This window comes from Gracilinanus agilis, chromosome 4, assembly GCF_016433145.1.
Source record: "Gracilinanus agilis isolate LMUSP501 chromosome 4, AgileGrace, whole genome shotgun sequence".
Taxonomy (NCBI): Eukaryota; Metazoa; Chordata; class Mammalia; order Didelphimorphia; family Didelphidae; genus Gracilinanus; species Gracilinanus agilis.
In genome coordinates, this window is record NC_058133.1 from 143,781,307 (window position 1) to 143,805,219 (window position 23,913).

The window sequence follows — 23,913 nt, forward strand, 5'->3', positions numbered from 1 at the left end:
TCTTTCTTTCTTTCTTTCTTTCTTTCTCTTTCTTTCTTTCTTTCTTTCTTTCTTTCTTTCTTTCTTTCTTTCTTTCTTTCATATGATCATATGTGTAGATCACGGGGAAAGAATCAGTTTCACAGAATTTGAGAGTTAAAAAGGACTTTACTAATTAACTAGTTCAACTCATGCCTAAAAAAAATTCCCACTACAACACACTCCAAAAGTAGCCTTTTCTTGAAGACTTCCAGTAAGAATCAATCCACTGTACCTTGAGGAATCACATTCTTCATTTACATAGCTCTGTTAGGATATCTCTGTAAGTCAAGACCAAATTTTCTTCTTTTTTAAAAAAAACATCTGTCAAGGCAGCTAGGTGGCTTTGTGGATAGAAAGCCATGCCTAAAGATGAGAGGTCCTGGGTTCAAATATGACCTCAGAGACATCCTAGCTGTGTGACCCTGGGCAGATCACTTAACCCTGACTGCCTAGCCCTTACCACTCTCTTCTATGTGGAACCAGTACTTAGTGTTGATTCTAGGATAGAAGCTGAGGGTTTAAAACAAGCAATCAAACATTATCCTTTGCTATTATTATTTCTGCCCTCTGGGGCCATATAAAATATATACCCCTCTGCCATGTAACAACCTTTTGAGTACTTGAAGATAAACTCTCACCCTCATCACCCCCCACCTGCAAACTTTTCTTCTTCAAGCTGAACATCTCCAATTCCTTCATTTGTTCTTAGGCCCAAGTCTAGAGATCCTTTCCCACCTCACTCTAGATGTTCTCCTGGACTTGGCTTAAATAATTACAAGTAAAGGACAAAATCAGACAGTATTTGCAGACATGGATCAGCACCATTAGAGGGAACTTCCAAATTGATGAGCTGATGGATCCATTTGAGTATATGATGATGATAACGGTGATGCTACTATTTGTATAGTGCTTGAAGGTTTACAAAGTATTTTACAAATTTTAGAACATTTTATACTCATTCCAACCATATTTTTCTCATGAGACTGAGAAAAGTCAAGTGACTTATCCAATCAGTTAATGTCTGAGCATTTGAACTCAGAATGTTAGAAGTCATGAAAGCATGAATAGGTAGTATTTCTTGACATAACCATCGGTTACCTTGATCCTAAAAAATAAATTTCCCATGTTTTCCACTATATCCCTGGTTGAAAAAAAATAAGTTTTTTTTTACCTTTGCAGATGAAAGGCTGATCACATGCTGATCTTTTTCATTTATAACAAGCTCTGTAATACTGAACATATGACCAACAAGTTTCCCTACTGGCTTGGTGCTGATATTGGGATGCCATAGCCGGAGGATTTTGTCATCTCCTGAAAATTAGGATACAGATAATTTGTTTATTAAAGAAGAAGTGCTTGGCAGAACTCAGTAAGTTTTTCCTCCCTCTAGTGTACCCAATCATATTTCTCTATTTTAATTCCTAGTTAACTTCCTCCTAGGAACACCCCCAATTAGTTTCCTAGCCTGAAAATAGGTTTCTGAACCATTTTTAAAACTTTAACAATATAACACACATGATATATTAAAAATATATGATCCTATAATAAATAATGTTATACATAATATATGATAAACAAAACAATGTTATAACATATAATGAGTTTAAAATTACACATATATGTTATATAAATACCTCTATCATATTTTTTCTCATTTCAATGCTTTCTTATTTGTATATATTCAAGGGAAGTAGTCCATCAGCAAACATGGAATACTTTCACCAAAAAAATTTAGTGACAACATGGAACCTATGTTGCAATGACATCACCCTGAATAGTTTCTATAAAATAATGTTAATATTTAAAATATTTTCTATAAGAACTAAATTACTTTGCTTTTAATATAAAACCAAAACAAAAACCCTAAGCATCTCCCTCCCCTCCCAAAACAACAATCTTTAATTATCAAGAATAATTTTAACATGAGAGAATGTTTCTCACTCTTCCACAATTAATATAATCACAGAAAGTCTGGAATATAATTACCAAATATAAAGTATGAGCTAAAGATTTTTTTTACAACCCTGAAACAACCATGAACCAGCAAGCATTTATTTTTTAATTTTTTATTTTAATATCAAATTTCCACATAAGTTTTCTGAAGTCATATGATCCAAATTGTCTCCTTCCTTTCTTTCCCTCCCCCTCTCCTAGAGCTGGCAAGTAGTTCAATTTGGGTTATACATGTTTTATTATGCAAAACATATTTCCCATTTTTGTAAATCTTATAAAATCAAAACCCCAAAACATATACCCAAATAAAAAAGCGAAAAATCATATATTTTCATCTGTATTTGTACTCTGATATTTCTTTCTCAAGGGGTGGATAGCATTCTTTTTCATAAGTCCTTCAGAATTGTCCTGGATCATTGTATTGCTGTTAGTAGCAAAGTCTATCACATTTGACAGCAAACATTTATTAAGCACTTTCTATGTTCCAGACACTGCGCTAGATATTGGGGACATGAAGAAAGGCAAAAGCAATCTTTGTTCTCAAGGAATCTGCTTTTAACATATGATGGTAATAATACTAACTAATGTTTATATTGCACTTTTGGGAGAGGTATTGTGCTAAGTGATTTAAAATGATTAAATTGTAAAATTAAAATTACTCATTTGATCCTTACAACTATGGGAGATAAATGCTCTTGTTATCCTTATTTTACAGATGAGGAAACTGCAGCAAAGATTAAGTGACTTGCCCAGAGTCATACAGTAAGTTTCTGAGGTTAGATTTGAATTTACATCTTTATGATTCCAGACACTGCACTACCTAGCAGTAATGTAAATAAATGGGTACATGTATTATGATACAAAGTATGTAGAGTGGAAGACCTCCTCTCTTCCATTACCATCAACAGTGTCATTAGAGCTACTGAAAGAACAATAGATGATAATGAATACACAAGGAATAGAGGGACACACACCCAAAAATAGTCATGTATGTGGATTGACAGTCCCTTGTGATAGGAGACCGCTTCAGGAGATATAATGTGTCATGGTATAAAAGAATACTGGTCATATCCTTAAGAAAAGAGTAAATTCTTTGAGTGCAGTTGAGTAGCCCGACCTTATCCAAGATAAGATACAATACAGTTCTACAAAGAATCCCAGCCACATAGTGGTAGGAGTTATGAGTTGCTTTTTGCTCACCCATGTGTCTCATTACCAGGATGCTCTAAATTTAACTCCACTAGTCCCATGGACACTTGCATTTATGCAAGAGTATGTCCTAGGTTTTTGGAGGGAAGTTTATATCAACTGCTCTCATAATTCTATCTTAGTACCTTTGCTAGAAGGCTCCTGGCTAATAGTTTATGGGGAACTCACTGATGGGGACTAGAGAGTAGCATAGGAAGTAGTAGTCAACTTCTGGGAACCCTATTATAACAATGACTTCAGGTTGGGGAGAATACCCCGAAGGATTTGTTCAATGAAACTTCTTTATTTCTTAGCATTTAAGATATAATGGGATCCATTAAAATTATTTATTTAAAATATTTTTCCATGGTTACATGGTTTATGATTTTTCCACCCCCTCTTCACTCCCCAGTCTTGGAGCTGACAAGCAATTCCACTGGGTTGTACATGTATCATTTTTCAAAACCCATTTGCATGTTATTCATATTTGCAATAGAGTGATCTTGTAACGCCAAAACCCCAATCATATCCCCATGTAACCACATGATTGATCATATATTTTTCTTCTGTGTTTCTGCTCCCACAGTTCTTTCTCTGGATGTGAATAGCATTCTTTCTCATAAGTTCCTATGGATTTTCCTGGATCATTGCATTGCTGCTAGTAGAAAAGTCCATTACATTCAAATGTGCCATAGTGTATCAGTCCTGTGTACAATGTTCTCTTGATTCTGCTCCTTTCACTCTACATCAGTTCCTGGAGGCCATTCCAGTTCACATGGAATTCCTCCAGTTCATTATTACTTTCAGCACAATAGTATTCCATCACCAACAGATATCATAATTGGTTCAGCATTTCCCCAATTGATCGACACCCCCTCATTTTCCAATTTTTTTGCTACCACAGAGAGCACAGCTATAAATATTTTTGTACAAGCATAATTTCTTTATTATCTCTTTGGGGTACAAATACTGGGGTCCATTTTTCATGAAACTCCTCTCCCCAAATTCTATTCCAATTCCTAAGCAGGGTATGGAGGTGATCCTAAGTTCCCAAAGTCTGTGCCTTTGGGATTGGTGTACAATGTAATCCCTTTCATATATAACTGCTCTATACTTCATAAAACCTTTTATAGTTGATTAAGTTCAGCCTAATTCAATTGGACAAGTGTTTATTAGATATTTAACTTGTGCCAGACACTGTTTTAGCCCTAAAATATACAAAAACCCCGATATATACAGATAAGTAAATAAAGATATGGGACAGACTCAGCCTATGAAGGTGTGCTAGCCACTACACATATGGAAGTTAAGGAATGTAGGCAGGTAGGAGGAATAGAACGACTATCTGATGAGATTAATTCTATACCTGTTTCTTACTCAAGTGTTAAGGAACAAAATAGTTTTAAAAGTTTTAAATGGGAGACAAGCATTTGGCAGTTTATAAAGGGGGCAGCTTCTATAATCAGTGTTGGATACAATTCAGTAGCTGAGAATTAACTAGGAAGTCACAAGACATTTCTAATCCTGTCAATATAAAATCTCTGTGAGAGATGCTGCCCCTAGTAATCATGGAGTACTAGTAAAAAGACACTCTTAAACCTAGCACTTGGGAGCAAAAACGCCCATGTTTCTATGTTCCAAAGACCTAGGGCCAGGACTCTTTTCTGTAGAGAAAAAACTGAATCCCTCGCCAAGTCTCAGAAAAATAGACCTCTGTAAGAGAGAAAGCTATTGTCTCTATTTTTCTTTCCCTAGTCCAGTGACTGGACATTTTTAGAGCATTTGCTTTCCCAAAAGGAATATAGAAGAAAAAAATTAATACTTTAAGCTAAAAGAACAATGGCAGAGGCCACTTCCCCTGTGAGAAAGAAATTATCTCCCAGCTCAAAGTTCTATTTAAAAGCAGAGAAGGGCTCTGGAAACCCATGCATACTAGAGCTATACCCAGCTGTGAACAGCAGTATATACCTATATCAGTGAACAGCAGTGACCAGGCCTAGCAGACTCTGTGCCACACTTAGGAACTCAGCAGAGAACATGCTTGATGACATAAGCAGACTACATCAATGACCCCACGGATTCAGAAGTGTTAAGTTACTTTGCCACACATGGACCCTTCCATAGGTTTACCCTGGCCACAAATATTCCCTCCTTTGATATTCTTCCATGTGTGCACCCTGGCTATAGCCTAGTCCTTAGTTCCTTACACAAAGTCTACTCTTCCCAATTTGATGATGTATGTATTTGTGATGGGATTTATGGTAGAACTGCTTATTGCTACTTTTCAAATTATTCTAGCCACCCAAAAAAGCAAACACATCAGTAAGGAGTTTGTGAGCACAATTTTAAATTGATGCAGACCTACAGAGTATATTGAACAGGTAGCCCTGTTTGGGCAATCCACTATGAAAATTAGATGGTTTGTCCCAAGGTGATACACAAAATATATACAAAACTATGTCAGATCAAGAGAGGATAGTAAGAATTGATGCCAATATTTTTGTTGTTCATTGATTTCTCAGTCATGCCTGACTCTTCATGACTCCATTTTTTTTCTTGGTAAAGATATTAGAGCTGTTTGCTATTTCCTTCTCTAGCTCATTTTATTGATAGAAAACGGAAGCAAACAGGGTTAAATGACTTGTTCAGGATTATAAAGTTATTAAGTTCTGAGGTCAGATTTGAGCTCAGGAAGATGAGTCTTCTTGACTCCAGGCCTGGTGGAAATAACACAGGAAGTAACATTTATAGCCAAGCCTTGAAGTGAGCTAAGGATTCCAAGAAGAAGAGGAGAGAATGCATTCTAGTCATGGAGCAGCATGTGCAAATGCATAGAAATGGTAGATAGAATGTCAAGAATGGAGAACAGAAAGTAGGGCAGTTTGAATAGAGCAAGAATCTTTGAGGAGTAATGTGAAATAACTCTTGGAAGATGGACTGGAAGGCAGTTGTGAAGGGCTCTAAATAACAACAGAGAAGTTTGTATATTACCCTAGATAAAATAGGGAGCCACTGAAGCTTCTTAAGAGAGTCACATAGTAGTGCCTGTGCTTGAGACTCTTTTGAAGGGTAGATTAGAGAGGGGAAAATCTATAAGCAAAGGCACCAATTAAGTGCATTTTCAGTTTCTATTTTACTGTTGGATCCTGAAGAAATGGTAGGTTTCCTCTGCTTGGAGATTTGAAACAAACTGAATGATGACTTGACAGGAGATGCTACAATGGGGATTCCTTTTAGGTATGCACTAGAGTAGACTATATAGACTCTGAAGTACCTTTAAACTCTCAAATTCTTTTTCTTTATCATCTGCCTAAAGACATGGTCAGGTCTTTCCAATCATTGGAAAAAAGGCCATGCAGCTATCAATCCAACTCTCTCCCCTTCACTGATAAATTTTCTGTGCTTAATACTTAATACTCTTAGGTTATAGCACCAGAACAGATAAGTGGCTTGCTGGATAGAGCCTGGAATCAGGGAGACTCATCTTCTTGAGTTCAAATCTGGTGATTCTTACTAGCCGTGTGACCCTGAAAAAGTCACTTAATCCTGTCTGCCTCAATTTCCTCTTCTGTAAAATGAGCTGGAGAAGAAAATGGCAAACTACTCCATTATCTTTGCCAAGAAAACATCAAAAGGCATCACAAAGATTCAAAATCAACTGAACAACAATAATTCCATTTCATTACTCTCTGTAACTGCTTACAATCAGATTTCCCTTCCAACTACTCTCCTGAGGTTGCTTTTTCAGAGGTCACCAATGATTTCCTAATCACTAAATCCCAGGGCCTTCTTTTAGTTCCCACTCCCTCCTCAATATTTGATACTGTTGCTCTGTCTCCTTCTTTGGGGTATTTACTCTTCTCTTGACTAGAAAAATCACTCCTTTATGATTCTCTACTTATCTCCACTGGCCTTCTTGCTGTTGCAAATATAGCACTCATCCTCTCACTTCTGTGCCTTTTCCCATGCCTTTGTCCCTTTCACACCCTCATCTCGAAATCTCTACTTTCCTTCAGGGCTTAGCTCAGGTGCCACTTACTGAGTATTTCTTGACACTCCTGTGCCCTTGCCCCTGGCTACTCATATTACCTCACCCAAAGCACATTGTACTTATTTTGTATATACATTTATAGGAACATAAATTGAGATGGTATAGTACAATGGTGTCAAACTCAAATAGACAAAAAATTGGGAAAAATTTTTATAGCAAATACCTCATTTCTCAAATATATAGAAAACCAAGTCAAACTTACAAAAATAGAAGTTATTCCTCAATTGATAAAATGGATAATAAAGGCCACAAGGATGTAGTTCTCAGATGAAGAAATTAAAACTATCTTTAGTCATAAAAAAGCTCCAAATCACTATTAGAGAAATGCACATTAAAGCAACTCTGAGGTACCATCTCATAACTATCAGGCTGGCTGATATGACAAAAAAAGAAAATGATAAATGTTGGAGGGGATGTGGGAAAACTGGGACACTAATGCATTGTTGATAGAGCTTTGAAGCAATACAACCATTCTGGAGAGCAATTTGGAATCATGCTCAAAGGACCATCAAACTGTGCAAACTCTTTGACCCAGCAACACCACTACTAGGTATGTATCTCAAAGAGATCAAAGATAGGGGAAAAGATAGACTTGTACAAAGATGTTTATAGCAGCTCTTTTTGTCATGGCAAAGAATTGGAAATTGAAGAGATGTCCGTTAATTGGTTGAATAGGTTATGATATATGATTGTAGTGGAATACTATTGTACCCTAAGAAACGATGATCAAGATGATCCCCCCCAAATTTAGAAAGATTATATGAAATGATATAAAATATAGTGAGCAAAACCAAGAGAACACTGTAAACCTAATAGCAATAATGTATGATTCAACTGTGAATGACTTAACTATTATCAGTAATGAAAGGATCCAAGACAATGCCCAAGAGTCTCATGATGAACAAGATTATTCATCTCCATAGAAGGAACTAATGGAGTCTGAATGCAGACTGAAGCAAACTTTTTTTTCACTTTATTTCCTTCAGAAGTTTTTTCTAATATAAATGATATATGTCTTCTTTCACATGATGAACATAGAAATATATATTGCATGATAGCATACGTATAACATGTATTACTTGCCATCTTGGGAAGGGGGATAGGAGTGGGAGGAAGGGAGAACATGGACCACAAAATGCCAGGAAAGGATTGTTAAAAATTGTGTCTATGAGTAACTGGGAAAAATATATAAAAAAGAAAAACGTCAAATAGAAACTGGGGCAGTAAACTGTATATAAGGGATTCCTGTGGCTGCTTATTGACTTAGAAAATCACGAAAATCACATACTAACATTATCAATGTTGTCTTGTATTTTTATGTATTTCGTTCAACATTTACCCTATTACATTTTAATCTAGTTCAGGCCACATGGTCCAGGTATTTGACATTTCTGGTATAGTGGATAGAGTCCTAGCTTAGAATATAGGAAAACTGAGTTCAAATCCTGTTTCAGATAATTCCTGGCTAAGTGACCTTGGGTAAGTCTTTTAATCACTCTCTGCCTCAGTTTTCTCATCTATAAAATCAAGATAATTATAGTACCTACCTCATAGAGTTGTTGCAAATATCAAATGAGATTATATATGTATATAATATGCATATATTATATATATATATAGAAATCATGTTGCAAATACTAAAGTACTAGTACTAGGTAAATGCTTATCTTCATTATCATCATCTTCATCATCAGACAGTTGGGCATGTAGTAGACAGAGTATTGTATCTAGAGCTAGGAAGAACTAATATCAAATCCCTCCTCAGATACTTATTTCTGGCTGTCTCAGTTTCCTTGTCTGTAAAACAGGGATAATAGCACCTTATATATTTATTGTGAGGATAAAATGAGGCACTGTTTGTAAAGTCACTTTGTAAACTGTAAAACACCACATAAATGCAGTTGTTGTTAACATGTATCCAGATTATAAACTCTTTTCCCTTGAGGGCAGGGACCATTTTTGCTTTTAGCTCTGTTCTCAGAGACTAGCGCAGTGCTTCGCACATAGTAAATTCCTAATAAATACTTGATTTATTGCCCTCTAATTGGATTCTTTTCTTCTTCCTTAAGATTAGTGCCCCTTTCCCCAAAGGAAATGTTCTTCCATTGTTTCCTATCTTTTTTTTTCTCTTTATCATTTCCTTTTTAATTCATCCACAACTCCAACTGTTACATTAATACAGATGATTTTCAAACCTCTATTTCCTGCTTCGTTCTCCTTTACAAGTCCCAGGCCCATGTCTTCATCTAAAGACAGGACATTTTTATTTGCATGTTCATAGCTAAGTTTCTCACCACTCTTTTTGTCCCTGGCACCTCCATTAACCCAGTTTTCCATATTTGAAACCTTAGTGTTGCCTATAAACTCTTCACTCTCTCTCACCTCATACATTCCCCTCTCCAGAGGTAACTACCTAAATGACTGGACAATAAAATGTCACATCCTGCTAATTCTACCTCCACAATTTTTCTAATATTTTTTGCATGTGTGCCCTTCTCTCTACTCTTACAACCACTACTCTAGAATGGAGGAAGGGGAATGGAATGAGCATTTATATAGTGCCTACTATGTGCCAAGCCAGTGGGTAGCTAGGTGGCACAATGGATGAAGTACTGGGCTTGAAATCAAGGAATCTCATCTTCACAAGTTCAAATCCAGCTCTGACACTTACTAGCTGTGTGACCCTAGGAAAGACATTTAACCCAGTTTTTTTCAGTTTCCTCATCTGTAAAATGAGCTGGAGAAGCAAATGGTAAATTGCTCTGGTATCTGTGTCAAGAAAATTCCAAATAGGGTCATGAAGAGTTGGATATGACTGAAGCAACTGGAAAATATATATATCAAGCATTCTGTTGAGCACTTAAAAATATATATTATATCTCATTTGATCTTTACAACAATTCTGCAAAGTATAGGCTATTATTATTCCTGTTTTATGGTTGAGGAAATTTGGGAGGACAGGGGTTAAGACTTATCCAGGGTCACTTAGCTGGTAAATGTATGAGACTAGATTTGAGCTTAGGTCCTCCTGACTCCATGTCCAGTGCTCTATCTAATGTGTCATAAACTACCCCTAGAGGCCCTTATGACCTCTGACTAGCACTATTATAAAAGTTTCCTATCTCTATACTTACTCTCCTCAAACCATTCTCCTCATCACTCTCACACTTATCTTCTTTATACTTAGATTTGGTCATATCATTCTGCTTAAATACTTTAAATGGCTCATTTTCATATCCATTTTAAAGTTTGAGCTCAGTCTGGCATTCAAGGCCTTCCACAGTCCAGATCTCCCCAAATCCTCCAACTTTATCACATTTTTTCTCCATCCAAACTAAACTATACTTATCTGCCCACCTCTGCCTGCTAAATTCCGACCCATTCTTACTAGTTCAACTAAAATCCGAATCCTACAGGAAACCTTTGCTATCCCCATGAGTAACGAATGCTTTTCCTTTCTGCGAGTCCCAAGGAGCACTCTGCTGGCCCAGAATCTAATGCAGTGTCTATATCCTGAGAACATCCAGGATTGTGATATTAGGGTCCAAAAGTGCTTGATTATCCACCATTTATGTGTATTCGTATTCCTGGATCTTCCATTAAGGTGGCAGTGAAATATAACAAACATAAGCATGGGGGTGTTCCCATAGTCCTTGATAGTGAGAAGAAAATAATTCATTAGTTAATTGTCTATGAATCACAGTTCCTTCTTCTCCTTTCTAGAGTGTAAGCTTCTGGGACAGAGAGTCTTATCTGCCCTTGGGATCACTGCCAATGCCTAGCATGGTTCTATGTACAGAATAGATGCTCCAAAATGGTGTGAATTGAATTGAATTGAGTTGAAGAGGAAGCTTAGGAAACATGTAGTGATACTGTAGATATCCTGTCCTCATTTTGCCTTGATTGCTTCCAGAACTTCTCCTTTTTTTCCAAGCTCAGCAAGTGTCTGCATATTTAACAGATGAAGCTGTACCTCACAAAGCTGCCTTCATCATTGAACAGTGAATCAGTACTCACTGTACATTTAACAATATGTAGATGGCTGAGTCACTAATCAGCAGGGGTATTCTCCTGTGCTTTTTAGTTTCCGAGGATTTGCATCTCCTATTAACAGTCTGTACGCTGGCACAACTCACTTGAACATGGGTGGTGAAAAGATATTTGTTGCCTGCCTTTCATTCTGCTAAATTTCCTCCTCAGGGCTTTCTAACAGAGCTGTGAATCCTGCTGTTAATAAATCTTCGAAAATATTGGGGAGGATTTTTGTCAGATAACAACCCTTGAGATTAATTAAGTCAGATGGCTTTTTCCATATATGCACACTGAGGCTGCTAAAGTCCCTGGCATTTTATCAAATATATTATTTTTCCAAGATGACTAAAGATCATGGGGCACAAGAAAAAAAAAGCCAGACTTTCTTTCTTTATTCTCTCTGAAAATCAAAGGTACTCATATTGGGTACATAGCATTAATCAAAAATAGTATTTCTCTCCAAAGTAAACATATAGTGGAACTTAAGCAAACACAGGGCTTGATATTAAAAAAAAAAGAGTGCATTTCTAAAGAGACTCCTATGGATAAGTTTTAAACTTTGGTAGGATGGAAACGCCTCTTTTTAGTCACTTGTATGATCCTAAGAAAGCTTAACAATCCATTCAAGTTGTGATTCCCAGTCATTTCTGATCTTTTTTCTTCTTCATTCCATAGACTCTTATAAAACCAATCAGCCCTGCTTTCTCTGCACTTATCCCTTATATGTACTATTTTCACCAATGCCCTGGGAAAGTTCCTCCTAGATCATAGGATTTAAAGCTGGAAGAAACTAGAGATCATCTAATTCAACATCATTTTATAGACAGGAAAACTGAATGGCACTGATATTAAGTAACTTGCCCCAAATCACACAGATAATAACTAAGAGAATTGGGATTTGAACCCATGTCTCTTAACTCCAAAATAACTATTCTTCCCTCTATATCATACTAACTGAAAAAAAAAAGCCAAAGTGTATTTAAGGATAATGACAACCCAGAAACAAGCCACCTGTAATATTTGTATTTCTTGTTTTTGACCAAAATGGCTGTTGCTATATTTTCTTTGTAATACTTCTCAGTGTTCTCTTTGTACTTTGTTACTGATATTCAGTTGTTTTTGATCATACCCCACTCTTCCTGACCCCATTTTAGAGTTTTCTTGGCAAATATACTGGAATGGTTTGCAAGTTCCTTGCCAGATCATTTTATAGATGAGGAAACTGAAGCAAACAGGATCAAGTGACTTGCCCAAGGTCACACAGCTAGTAAATATCTGAGGCTTAATTTGAACTCAAGTTGTCCTGACTCCAGGTTAGGCTCTTTATCCACTGCATTATTTAGCACACTTGTCTTTAAATTGTGGGCCCTGAATATATGCTGTATTTTTTTTTAACTACAATTCCCATTTGTTCTTATAATCTCTTTAACCAGACCTCAATAAAGTTGCTCCCAGGATGGGGCATACCCCACTTCCCAAACTTCTCTTGCTAGACTTCCTGTTCATATATCTTCCTACAATTTCTCCCTAGCTTTAATAGAATTTAAATGATCGTGGCTAATTTTAAAGGTTTTTTTAAATAGTCTTTATGTACAGATCTGTGACTGAATATAGAGTACTAGATAATACAATATATTCCAATATTTTCCAAAGACCATTTTAGCCTATCACCATATGAAAAGAAGAGTGATAACATAACCTTAGAATCTTAAGAGATGAAAGATTTCTTAGAAATCATCTCATTCAAATTTCTCTCAGAGTATGTGTAACCTAAAGCCTTGTATTTACATAATCCAGATACAATTTTGAGAGTTTTTCACTAATAATATCTCTTTGGATCATACTCTACCTAGGATGTCCCATGAGAAAATAAGAATGTAGCTTATATCTAGGTCTATGGAGAAGATAAAATGGCCATCATTCCCCATCCAAAAGCATTCAAGCTATCAATATATAAAATACATCACAGGTTTTATTTTATCTGTCAGGAGAAAAAAAAACCCAACAACAGTCTCATAAAATCCATATAAGAGTCAAGCAAAATCTTCCCTCTTTGGTGAGCTTCCATTTTTCTTAAATATCTTTACAGTTCTCCAAACCTATATTACCTTGGGGTTGAAAATCTCTTGTAAGGAAAAAGCATGTGCATTTGAGTGAGATTTGACTCCTTCGCCTTCCAGGGAGTCCCATCTCCCCCATACTTCAGCCCACCTCCTGTTTTTGAGCTACAAATGTTTTTTGCACTTACAATAAAAATATTTAAATAAAAATGTAAAAACCAGTCACAGCTCACATACCATGTAAAAGTGGTAATGGGTTGTATTTGACCTCTAGGAAGCCATAGTTTGCCAACCCTTGCTCTAATCTAGACATATAGTACTTAATTTTGTAGTCAGGACCACCCACAAAAAGGAAAGCATTTGGCGTCCTGGAGGGTTAACCACCCCTCCCACTCCCGTCCCAACAACGCAAACCTATTTAGTCTCTGTAACTCTCTGTTTTAATGATAGGCATGCACACTGTATAGCTCTAATTCTCACTATTGTATGTAATATCTGTCTATCCTCAGTGAGTTTAAGTCAACAACTTCAGATGAACTAGACTTGGTTCAGGAACTCATCATTGTCTATGGTCTCCTACTCTATGTTCAGGAAAGGCATGGTCCTCAACTTCATATGTCTGTCCAGGACTTCCTCCATAATTCTGCCACTGCCTCTGGTATGATCATCTCTGTAGCCATTTGGTTTCTCCTTTCCTGAGGCCATATGATCCATGTGATTACCTGAAAAGTCCTACAGATACACAGGTTTCCTCTCCAGGAAAAGAAACTTAGTCTCTGAAATGCCTTCTATCTGGACCCTTGTTCTTTCATCTCTTTCATCTTCTTGTCTGTTTTTTTCCTTTTAAAGACTAGTTCCAACGATGTGACAAAATATGACGAGTCTGATCTCAATCAGTCATCTTCAATGTGGTGTCAATGAGCAAGACGACTAATATTAATACCTGGACCAAGAGAATTTGTTCATACTCCAACAAGGAGTCATTATGAGTTTCAGATTAATGTCAGTTAGAGATATTCCTACTTTCTGTAGATACTTCCAATTCTAAAACAAGGTAATTCCTTTATCCTTGTTAACCCTTACAGGGTATCAAATGCCCTGCTAAAATCCAAGAATTAAAAATCCATAGTATTATAGATAGATTTATCAACATAGTTTCTCTGGCCAAAAAAGGGAATCAGGTTAAATTGACAAGATCTGTTTTTCAAGCCTTTTAATGGCTTTTAGTACCCTATATCCTATTAAGTGTTCAAAGCCATTTCCCCCAATAATATATTTAAGAATATTATCAGGTATGGAAGTCAAATTCACTGGTTTCCAGTTTTCACTCTCTATTCTTTTATTTTTTATGAAAACTGGAATATTTTTCCTTGTCTAGTCCTATGGTATCTCTTTCTCCAAAATTTTCCAAGTCCCTTTCCTTAAGGACAGATTTATTTCTATCCTTGTGTCCCCAGAACTTAGTATAGTTCCTTCCTTAGAGTAAGAATCTAAGAAATGCATATTAAATTGAAAATAATCAACAACAGTTTAACAATCACATCTCTGAGTTCCTTCAGTTCTCTAAGATCTAGTTCATCTGAAGTTGTTGATTTAAACTCACTGAGGATATATTGACAGATATTACATGATTTCACTTGGGTATCCTCTCATTGTAACTATATTATTTCTCTTTTTCTCAGTCCAAAATTCATGGAAAAGGACAATTTGAGAATTAAGGGACTTTTTTGGAACCCCCATTCAAAACATGATTTTCTCTTGCCTTGTATGCCTACTTGTCAACAGGATGACTACTTCATAATCCAATTAAAACTGAAAATAACAAAAACTAATTTCTTTTCAGTTATTCTTCCTTACCATCCATAAAATAGTACTTCTAATTCCTCAGTAATTAACAAAAGATCTAAAGATCCATGAATCTTAATAAATATATGACAAATAAATAAAGATCTAAAGATCCACTAATCTAAAATCAAAGTTCCCATTGGTTTCAGGCATTGTGTACTAGAACTCATGCTGTCTTCTACCTCTCTTGTCACAGGGTTTTCTGGTTTCTGTTTTCTTGTGCAGTCCTGGACTAGTTGGAGCTTATTGCTGTTTTTCTTTGCTTTTCTTGATCACTGATCTTTCAGGCACCCTTTTATTTATTTCCTAGAGTGTATCATGAGAGAACTTGGCTCCTCTATGATTTTTCAAGTTGTTAGTTTAATTGGATGCTTTTCTGCCCTCTTTATTACTTCCTTCACCCAAATATTAAATTAACTTTCTTAAACTACAAATTTGAACGTGATACTCTCCTATTCTCATGATTTCAGTGGATCCCTATTATCTCTAGGATCAAATATAAATTCACCTATTTGGCATTTCAATGTTTGTTAATTGATTCCGAAATACACTTTTGCCTCCTGAAGTCCTTACCTTCAATCAGCAGCTATGAGGTTTAACCTTTTGTTCCTAAGCACTTTAGTTTCATATTTAGCACTTTGTAACATTTAGCAATGCCTCCTAGATTCTTTCTGGAAATATCATGTGTGCCCATCTGAATCACCAAAAATGAGTAGTAGTTATATAGTATATTAAGTTAAGCCAACATTCGTTTGTTAAGGTCCTACTATGTGCCGGATACAGTGCACAAGCCTTGAGACATTCTCTGACACATTCTAGGTATGTATCTTACGAACAAAATAAGCCTTTCTGTTATCACGTTGAGACATAACTGCCTTCATATCCTGCAGAAGGAAGTCATCAGCCATGATCTTTCATTTTTTCCCTCTAACACCAACTAGATGATATCTGAACTTGATAACACCTATAGATTCATATTATCATTTACTGGAAGAAAGCATCTTCTTCCTCTTTGAGAAAATGCTTTTCTCTGGAACATCTTTTTAAAAAATTTTCAAAAATTTTCCATGTTTATATGATTCATTTTCTTTCTCTCCCCTCTGCCCTCCCCCTCCAAGAGCCAACAAGAAATTTCACTGGATTGTACAAATATTATCATTTGATACCTATTTCCAAATTATTCATTTTTACCATAGAGCAATCTTTTAAAGCCAAAACCGCAAATCATATTACCCATATAAACAAATGATGTCATGTTTTTCTTTTGCATTTCTACTCCCATAGTTCTTTCTCTCAATGTGATTAGCATTCTTTCTCATAAGTCCCTCAGAAATGTCCTGGATTACTGTATTACTACTAATAGTAAGGTCTATTACATTGGATAGTTCTACAATGTTTCACTTTCAGTGTACAATGTTCTCTTGGTTCTGCTCATTTTACTCTCCATCAGTTCATGGAGGTTCTTCCAGTTCATATAGAAATCCTCCAGTTCTTCACTCCTTACAGCACAATAGTATTCCATCACCATCAGATACTATAATTTGTTCAACTATTCTCCAATCAAGCGACACCACCTCATTTTCCATTTTGCCACCACAAAAAATGCACCTATGAATATTTTTGTATAAACATTTTTCATTGTTATCTCTTTGAGGTACAATATGGTACATCTTTTAGCACTTCATAGTTTACAAAGTTTCTCAGAACCTTCAAATGCTTTCCCTCAAAATGCATATTTCAATACTCTGCAATGCAGGTAGTGAATAAATGCTATTAGTTTACTAAATTATGGTCTCAATTAGCATGAGTAATTGATCTTACGAAATGTTCACATTCTTTGAATTAAAACTGCATATTTCTTTTGGGTTAGAAGCAATTACTATATTTTACATAATTGCAATTTTGAATAATATGGATGCAAGTAAAAATAATATCTGGGGGAAATGTTATACATTTTAACATAAATATTAAAAAAAGAATGACTATAAACATAATACTTGATTCAAATGAATATAGAACCATAGATTTAGAGTTGGAAAGACCATAACAATCCTCTCTATATTGTAGTCCTTTCACTTTACATCTGAATAACTGAGACCTAGGGAAGATAAGTGACTTGTTCAAAGTCATCTAAATACTAAATGGCAGAACTACAATTTGGACCGTCCTCCTCTATTCTCTTTCTGCTCAACTATACTGTATCACTATGATAAGACACTTTGTGTTAAAAGTGGGATTGTAGAAAGAAGGTTAAACTATGAATTCAAAGTCTTGGGACCTTGGCCACTGAATAACTTTGCAACTTTGCCTAAGTTACTCCATTTCTCTGGATCCCAGTTTTCTCCTCTGTAAAGTGAAAATTGAATCAATTACGGTCCCTTTTTTTTTTTACAGTCCCTTTCAGCCAAAGATATGCTATAAAATGTTTCATAAACAGCTTATCAAATATATAAATGTATATATGCTAATATAAACATACACACCACAGATCTTTCATTTTAATCTGCATAATACTTTTTCATCACTTAATATTAAGTCTACATAATTAGCAAAACTATAAATCAAGCCTTGATTTGTAATGTTTGTACATTTTTGAGTGTATATGCTTGCAATGAAAATTTAACAATGAGTTCTTTGAGCCAGTAGAAGCCTTATACTAAAGTTTTACTTCAAAAATTTTATGAAAGGTGAAACAAGAGCTTTCCCCCTTCAAAGCAAAAAGTCTCTGTGAATTACATACTTACCCCCAGTAACAATAACATTTGCTTTTAAACAGTAAATGAAAGTGTTTGCTCCTCTTGGCATAGAAAATTCTCTGACTGGCCTGCAAAATATGGAAATAGATGTAAAATGTTATTATACATTTTTCTTCAAGCAGACAGCACCTAATTTTAAATGGGTTATATTACATGAAAGGATGTATCTGTTGGTTGGTTGGGACTCAAATCACGTTACCACAAATAGAAGGTTATAGAGGTTAAGTAACCCTCAGAAATCTGTTTAGCCCATAGTGTTGTTAAAGCTTATTAACTGATTCTAGAAAAATATGATGTTAGGTGAAGTGAAATAGCATTAAGGGGTGCAGTTAGATCCACAGGAATTCTGTTATTATTACTATGGTAAACAGAATGATGCTTAGCAGAATTAACATCTAGGACTAAAGTACTCCTGGCTCAGATTGTTCCTATCATTCAATTCTTATCTTGGGCCATCAGCTGAATGTTACAGTGAGCTTTGGTAATATTCTGGAAGGGTTCAATTTTGGTGCATTAATCACATTATCATTATAATGTTTGTTGGAGTAATATTATTGAAGGAAAGCCTGTTGTTTCCAATTGTTTCGATGGAACAAAAGGCCCCATCCGATTCTGGGTATGTGCCACATTTCTTCCAATTGAAACTAGTTCTTAGAACTCTTAGCCATTTCCGTTCTTCCTATCTTTCTCCTCCCACCACTGTATTGGTGGATAGATAATTTTTTTCCATTGTTTCTTTGCTTTTGGAAGTGACACATGTTAAATGTGGCAAATCTTCATAAATTCACTGAGAAAAGAAATGCCTAAGAAGAAAATAATTGTTTGCTCAAACTAACTTGTGTTCTTACTAATAGTGTACATACTATTAAAAAGACTTGTACCCACTGGTCATTGACCAAAAACAATGGGCTAAACTCAGCATTTTTCCTTAATTTTTTCCAATTCTCATTATTATCATTTAATGATAAGGAAGAACCATTAGACTTATAAAAATGACCTTTTGACACTAGATTTCTGTTACCATAACTATTGCTAGATAAGTATGCATCAGGTAAGTTTAACAACTTCTTATTTTAAGTAGAACATTGGACTATGGATTATTATCCTTATAAGGCAAAGTTTAAATTCTTTTGAGAGTAATTTTTGAATGCATTTATTTTGAATGTATACTCTTATGCCAAAGGGAATTACCCCCAATTGACTTTTTGTCAACATGCCTAGCAATCATTGCTTTTGTTCTTTTTCTCTTTTATTTCCCTTTATCCTAAAATTATTGTAATTTCCCCTTAGGAACTGTAACATTGTATGTACCTTTAGTTTTTTGAGATATAAGTTGGTTATGTGTACTGATTCATTGGGAAAAGTAAATCTGGGAGATTTCTATATGCTCATTTCCCAATGGAATCACAGGGGGGGATTGTGAAATTAGAATTTTGCTCCCTGTGGACTCGCTCTCCCAGCATCCCATTTATGTATCTAAATAACATACTAACATAGGCAAGATATAAGTTTTGTGTAGCTCTGCTCTCTCTCTCTTCTTCCAGAGACAAGTTGTGGCAGTTGGGTGAGTGGCAGGCAGGAGAATTTTTCTTAAATGGCTTTACTCAGACTTTTACTTTTGTTTCTTTTATTTCTTCTACTTCAAGTGATTATTAATAAATCTTATAAAATATTATACTTGGAGTTATTGGATATTAATTTAAATTTTATGACTGTATGGACTATATTCTTGAAAATGAGACAGTATGATTATTTCTTAATTCCTTCAGTTCGTGCCCCAGGCATGTCAGCCTCTAATTTCTGCTTTCTTAAGGGATATGTGTTGGTAGACACAAAAGAAAAATACCTGAATATAAATACAAATGCTTATATATTATATCAAAATCCTGCAAGAAAAGATACTAAGAGATAAACCATTTAAGATATCCATAAGTAGAATAAAATACCTGGAGTATATCACCAAAACAAACTCATGAACTCCATAAACATAATTATAAAACATTTTTTATATAAAGTCAGATTTAAATAGAAGAATATCAATTGCTCATGTGTGGGTAGAACCAATATAATTAAAATTACAATCCTACCTAAACTAATCTAATTAACTTATTCAGTGCCATCCCAATTAAATTACCAAAAAATTATGTTATTGAACAAGAAAAAATAGTTTCATTTGGGAAAACAAAGGTCAAGAATATCAAAGGAATTAATGAAAAAATGTTAAGAAAGGAGGTCGAGGGGCAGCTGGGTAGCTCAGTGGAGTGAGAGTCAGGCCTAGAGACAGGAGGTCCTAGGTTCAAACCCGGCCTCAGCCACTTCCCAGCTGTGTGACCCTGGGCAAGTCACTTGACCCCCATTGCCCACCCTTACCAGTCTTCCACCTATGAGACAATACACCAAAGTACAAGGGTTTAAAAAAAAAAAGAAAGGAGGTCTAGCAGCACCAGATTTCAAACTATATTATAAAGTAGTAATTAACAAAACTATTTGGTACTGGCTAAGAAATAGAAAACTAGATAGGTGGAACAGGACATACACTGAATTGTTGTAAAAGATTATGGGAACCTTGTGTTTGACAAAAATAAAAGATTCATGTTTTAGAGATAAGAATTCATTATTTGTTAAAAATTATTGGGAAGACTGGAAAGCAGTCTGGAAGAAGATAGATGTATGCTAATATCTTACAGCATTTACCAACAATAAAACAAAATTTTTAGAATGAAAAAATGGAGAAAACATAAAATATCTCATTGAAAAAACAACTGACCTAGAAAGTAGACCCAAGAATTATTGGACTAACAGAAAACCACGTTTAAAAAAAAAAAGCCCCACGTGACCAAAATTAGAAGGGAAACAACTGGGAAAACATTTTTCATGACAAAAACCTCTGACAAAGATATAATTTCTCAAGTTTATAAGGAACTAAGTCAAATGTACAAGTAATCAAGCCATTCCCCAATTGACAAATGGACAAAGGACATGAATAGGCAGTTTTCAGATGAAGAAATCAAAACTATCAATAATCACATGAAAAAGTGTTCTGAATCTCTCCTGATTAGAGAAATGCAAATTAAAGCAATGCTGAGGTGCTATCTCATACCTAGTAGATTGGCCAATATGACAGTAAAGGAAAATGATAAATGTTGGAGGGGATGTGGCAAAATTGGGACACCAATACACTGCTGGTGGAGTTGTGAATTAATCCAACCATTCTGGAAGGCAATTTGGAACTATGCCCAAAGGACTTAAAAAGAATACATATCCCTTAATCCAGCAATATCACTTCTAGGTTTGTACCCTAAAGAAATAATAATGAAAAATGTTTGTACAAAAATATTCATAGCCATGCTGTTTGTGGTGACAAAAAATTGGAAAATGAGGGGGTGTCCTTCAATTGGGGAATGGCTGAACAAATTGTGGTATATGATGGTGATGGAATACTACTATGCTATAAGGAATGATGAACTAGAGAATTTGTATATGAAATGGAAGAACCCCCAGGAAATAATGCCGAGTGAAATGAGCAGAACCAAGAGAACATTATACGCAGAAAGTGAAACACTGTGGAACAATCTAATGTAATGAACTTTTGTTACTACAAGACAATCCCAAGAGACTTATGAGAAAGAATGCTATCCACATCGAGAGAAAGAACTGTGGGAGTAGAAACACAGAAGAAAAACAAATGACTTATCATTTGTTTATATGGATATATGATTGGGGGTTTTGGTTTTAAAAGATTGCTTTATTGCAAAAATGAATTGGAAATAGGTATAAGTGGTAAAATTTGTATAACCCAGTGGAAGTGCTTATTGGATCCAGGAGGGGGCAAGGGAAGAAAGGAGGGAAAGAAAATGAATCATGTAAATATGGAAAAATACTTTTAAAAATATAATTTCAACTACATTTTTAAAAAAGCCTTGACATCATATTATAAGAAATTATCAAAGGAAACTGTTCTGATATTCTTGAATATAGATGAAAAATTTTTAAATAAAATACTAGCAAAGAGACCATGAACAATATATCACAAGGATCATTCTCTATGACCAGGTAGGATTTATACCAGGAATATAGGACTAGAAAACTATCAGCATAATTGACCACATCAATAACCAAACTAACAAATAATTATCTCAATAGATGCAGCAAAAGCCTTCAACAAAATGTAGTACCCATCCTAATGAAAACACTAGAAATCATAAGAATAAATGGCCCATTCCTTAAAATGATAGAAGTATCTATCTAAAACCATCAGTAAGTATCATGTTTAATCAGGATAAGTTAGAAGCCTTCCCAATAAGATCAGTGAAGCAAGGATGCCCGTTATCACCACTTTTATTTAGTATTGTTCTACAAATGATAGCTTTAGCAATAAGAGAAGAAAAAGAAATTGAAGAAATTAAGGCAGGCAATGAGGAAACTAAACTATAATTTTTCAGATGATATGATGATGTGTTTCAAGAATCCTAGAGAATCAACTAAAAACCTAGTTGAAATAGTTCATAACTTTACAAAGTTACAGGATACCAAGATAAACTTATATAAATCATGAACATTTCTATATATTACCAAAAAAAGCCCAGCAGCAAAAGATCAAAAGAGAAATTCCATTTAAAATAACTCTAGACAATATAAAATACCTGGGAATCTAATTGCCATAACAAAGACAGTAATTATATTAACACAGCTATAAAACACTTTTCATACAAAGTCAGATATAAACAATTGGGAAAATGTTATTGCTCATGGATGAACAGCTAATATAATAAGAATGACAAATCTACCTAAATTATTTTATTCAGTGCCATATCAAAAATCATAACAAAATTAATCTCAAAGAACAAAAGGTCAAAAATATCAAGGGAGTCAATGAAAAAAATGCGAAGGATGATGGCTTAGCAATACAAGATCTCAAACTGTACTATAAAACAGTTATCATCAAAACAATGTGGTACTTACTGGCTAAGGGATAGAATCAATGGAATAGATTAGATACATGATATACATGAGTAAATGACTTTGGCAATCTAGTGTTTCATAAATCACCAAACCCCAACTTTTGGGATAAAAACTCACTATATGCTAAAAGCTGCTGGGAAAACTGGAAAACAGTATGGCAGAAACTAGGTACAGACCAATATCTCACATCCTATATCAAGATAAGGTTGAAATGGGTATACCATTTAGACATAAAGGATGATACCACAAATAAATTGGGGAATAGTTTACCTATCAGATCTATGGAGATAGGAAGAATTTATGACCAAACAAGAGATAGAGAGCATTACAAGATATAAAGTGAATAATTTTGATTATATTAAATTAAAAATATTTTGGACAAATAAAACCAGTGTAACCAAGATTAGAAGGTAAACAACAAACTGGGTGAAAATTTTTATAGCAGATTTCTCTGATAGGGATGTAATTTTTCATATATCAAGAAAACTAAATCAAATTTATAAGAATACAAGCCCTTCCCCAGTTGACACATGGTCAAAGGATATGAACAAGCAGTTTTCACAGTAAGAAATCAAAGCTATCAATAATCATATAAAAATGTTCTAAGTCACTCTTGATTAGAGAAATGCAAACTAAACCAACTCTGAAGTATTACCCCATATCTATCAGATAGGTCATAGACAGTAAAAGAAAGTGATAAATATCAAAAGGGATATGCCAAAATTGGGAGACTAATGCATTATTGATGGAGTTGTGAACTGATCCAATCATTCAGGAAGACAATTTGGAATTATGCCTCAAGGGCTATAAAACTGTGCATTCCCTTTGATACTGTAGTTCCACTACTTTGTCTGGTTACCAAAGAGACCATAAAAAAGGTGAAAAGATCTATTTGCACAAAAAAAAATATAGTAGCTCCTTTTGTGGTGTCAAAGAATTGGGAATTATGGGAATATCCATCAGCTGGGGAACATCTGAACAAACTGTGGTCAATAATGGTGATGGAATATTATTGTGCTATATGAAATGATGAGCAGGATGATTT

The 23,913-nt window shown here is 35.0% G+C and overlaps 1 protein-coding gene across 1 annotated transcript in view; it reads right to left on the bottom strand.

Moving 5' to 3' along the window:
* The window catches only part of WDR64 (WD repeat domain 64), a 214,702-nt gene that overhangs the window by 106,649 nt on the left and 84,140 nt on the right, over nucleotides 1–23,913 (bottom strand). Inside the window, exons 9-10 of the mRNA XM_044674508.1 lie at nucleotides 17,895–17,974; nucleotides 1,193–1,332 (exon numbers count right to left, since the gene is read on the bottom strand). Of these exons, the coding sequence (XP_044530443.1) occupies nucleotides 1,193–1,332; nucleotides 17,895–17,974 (220 nt within the window). The remainder of the gene's footprint in view (nucleotides 1–1,192; nucleotides 1,333–17,894; nucleotides 17,975–23,913) is intronic.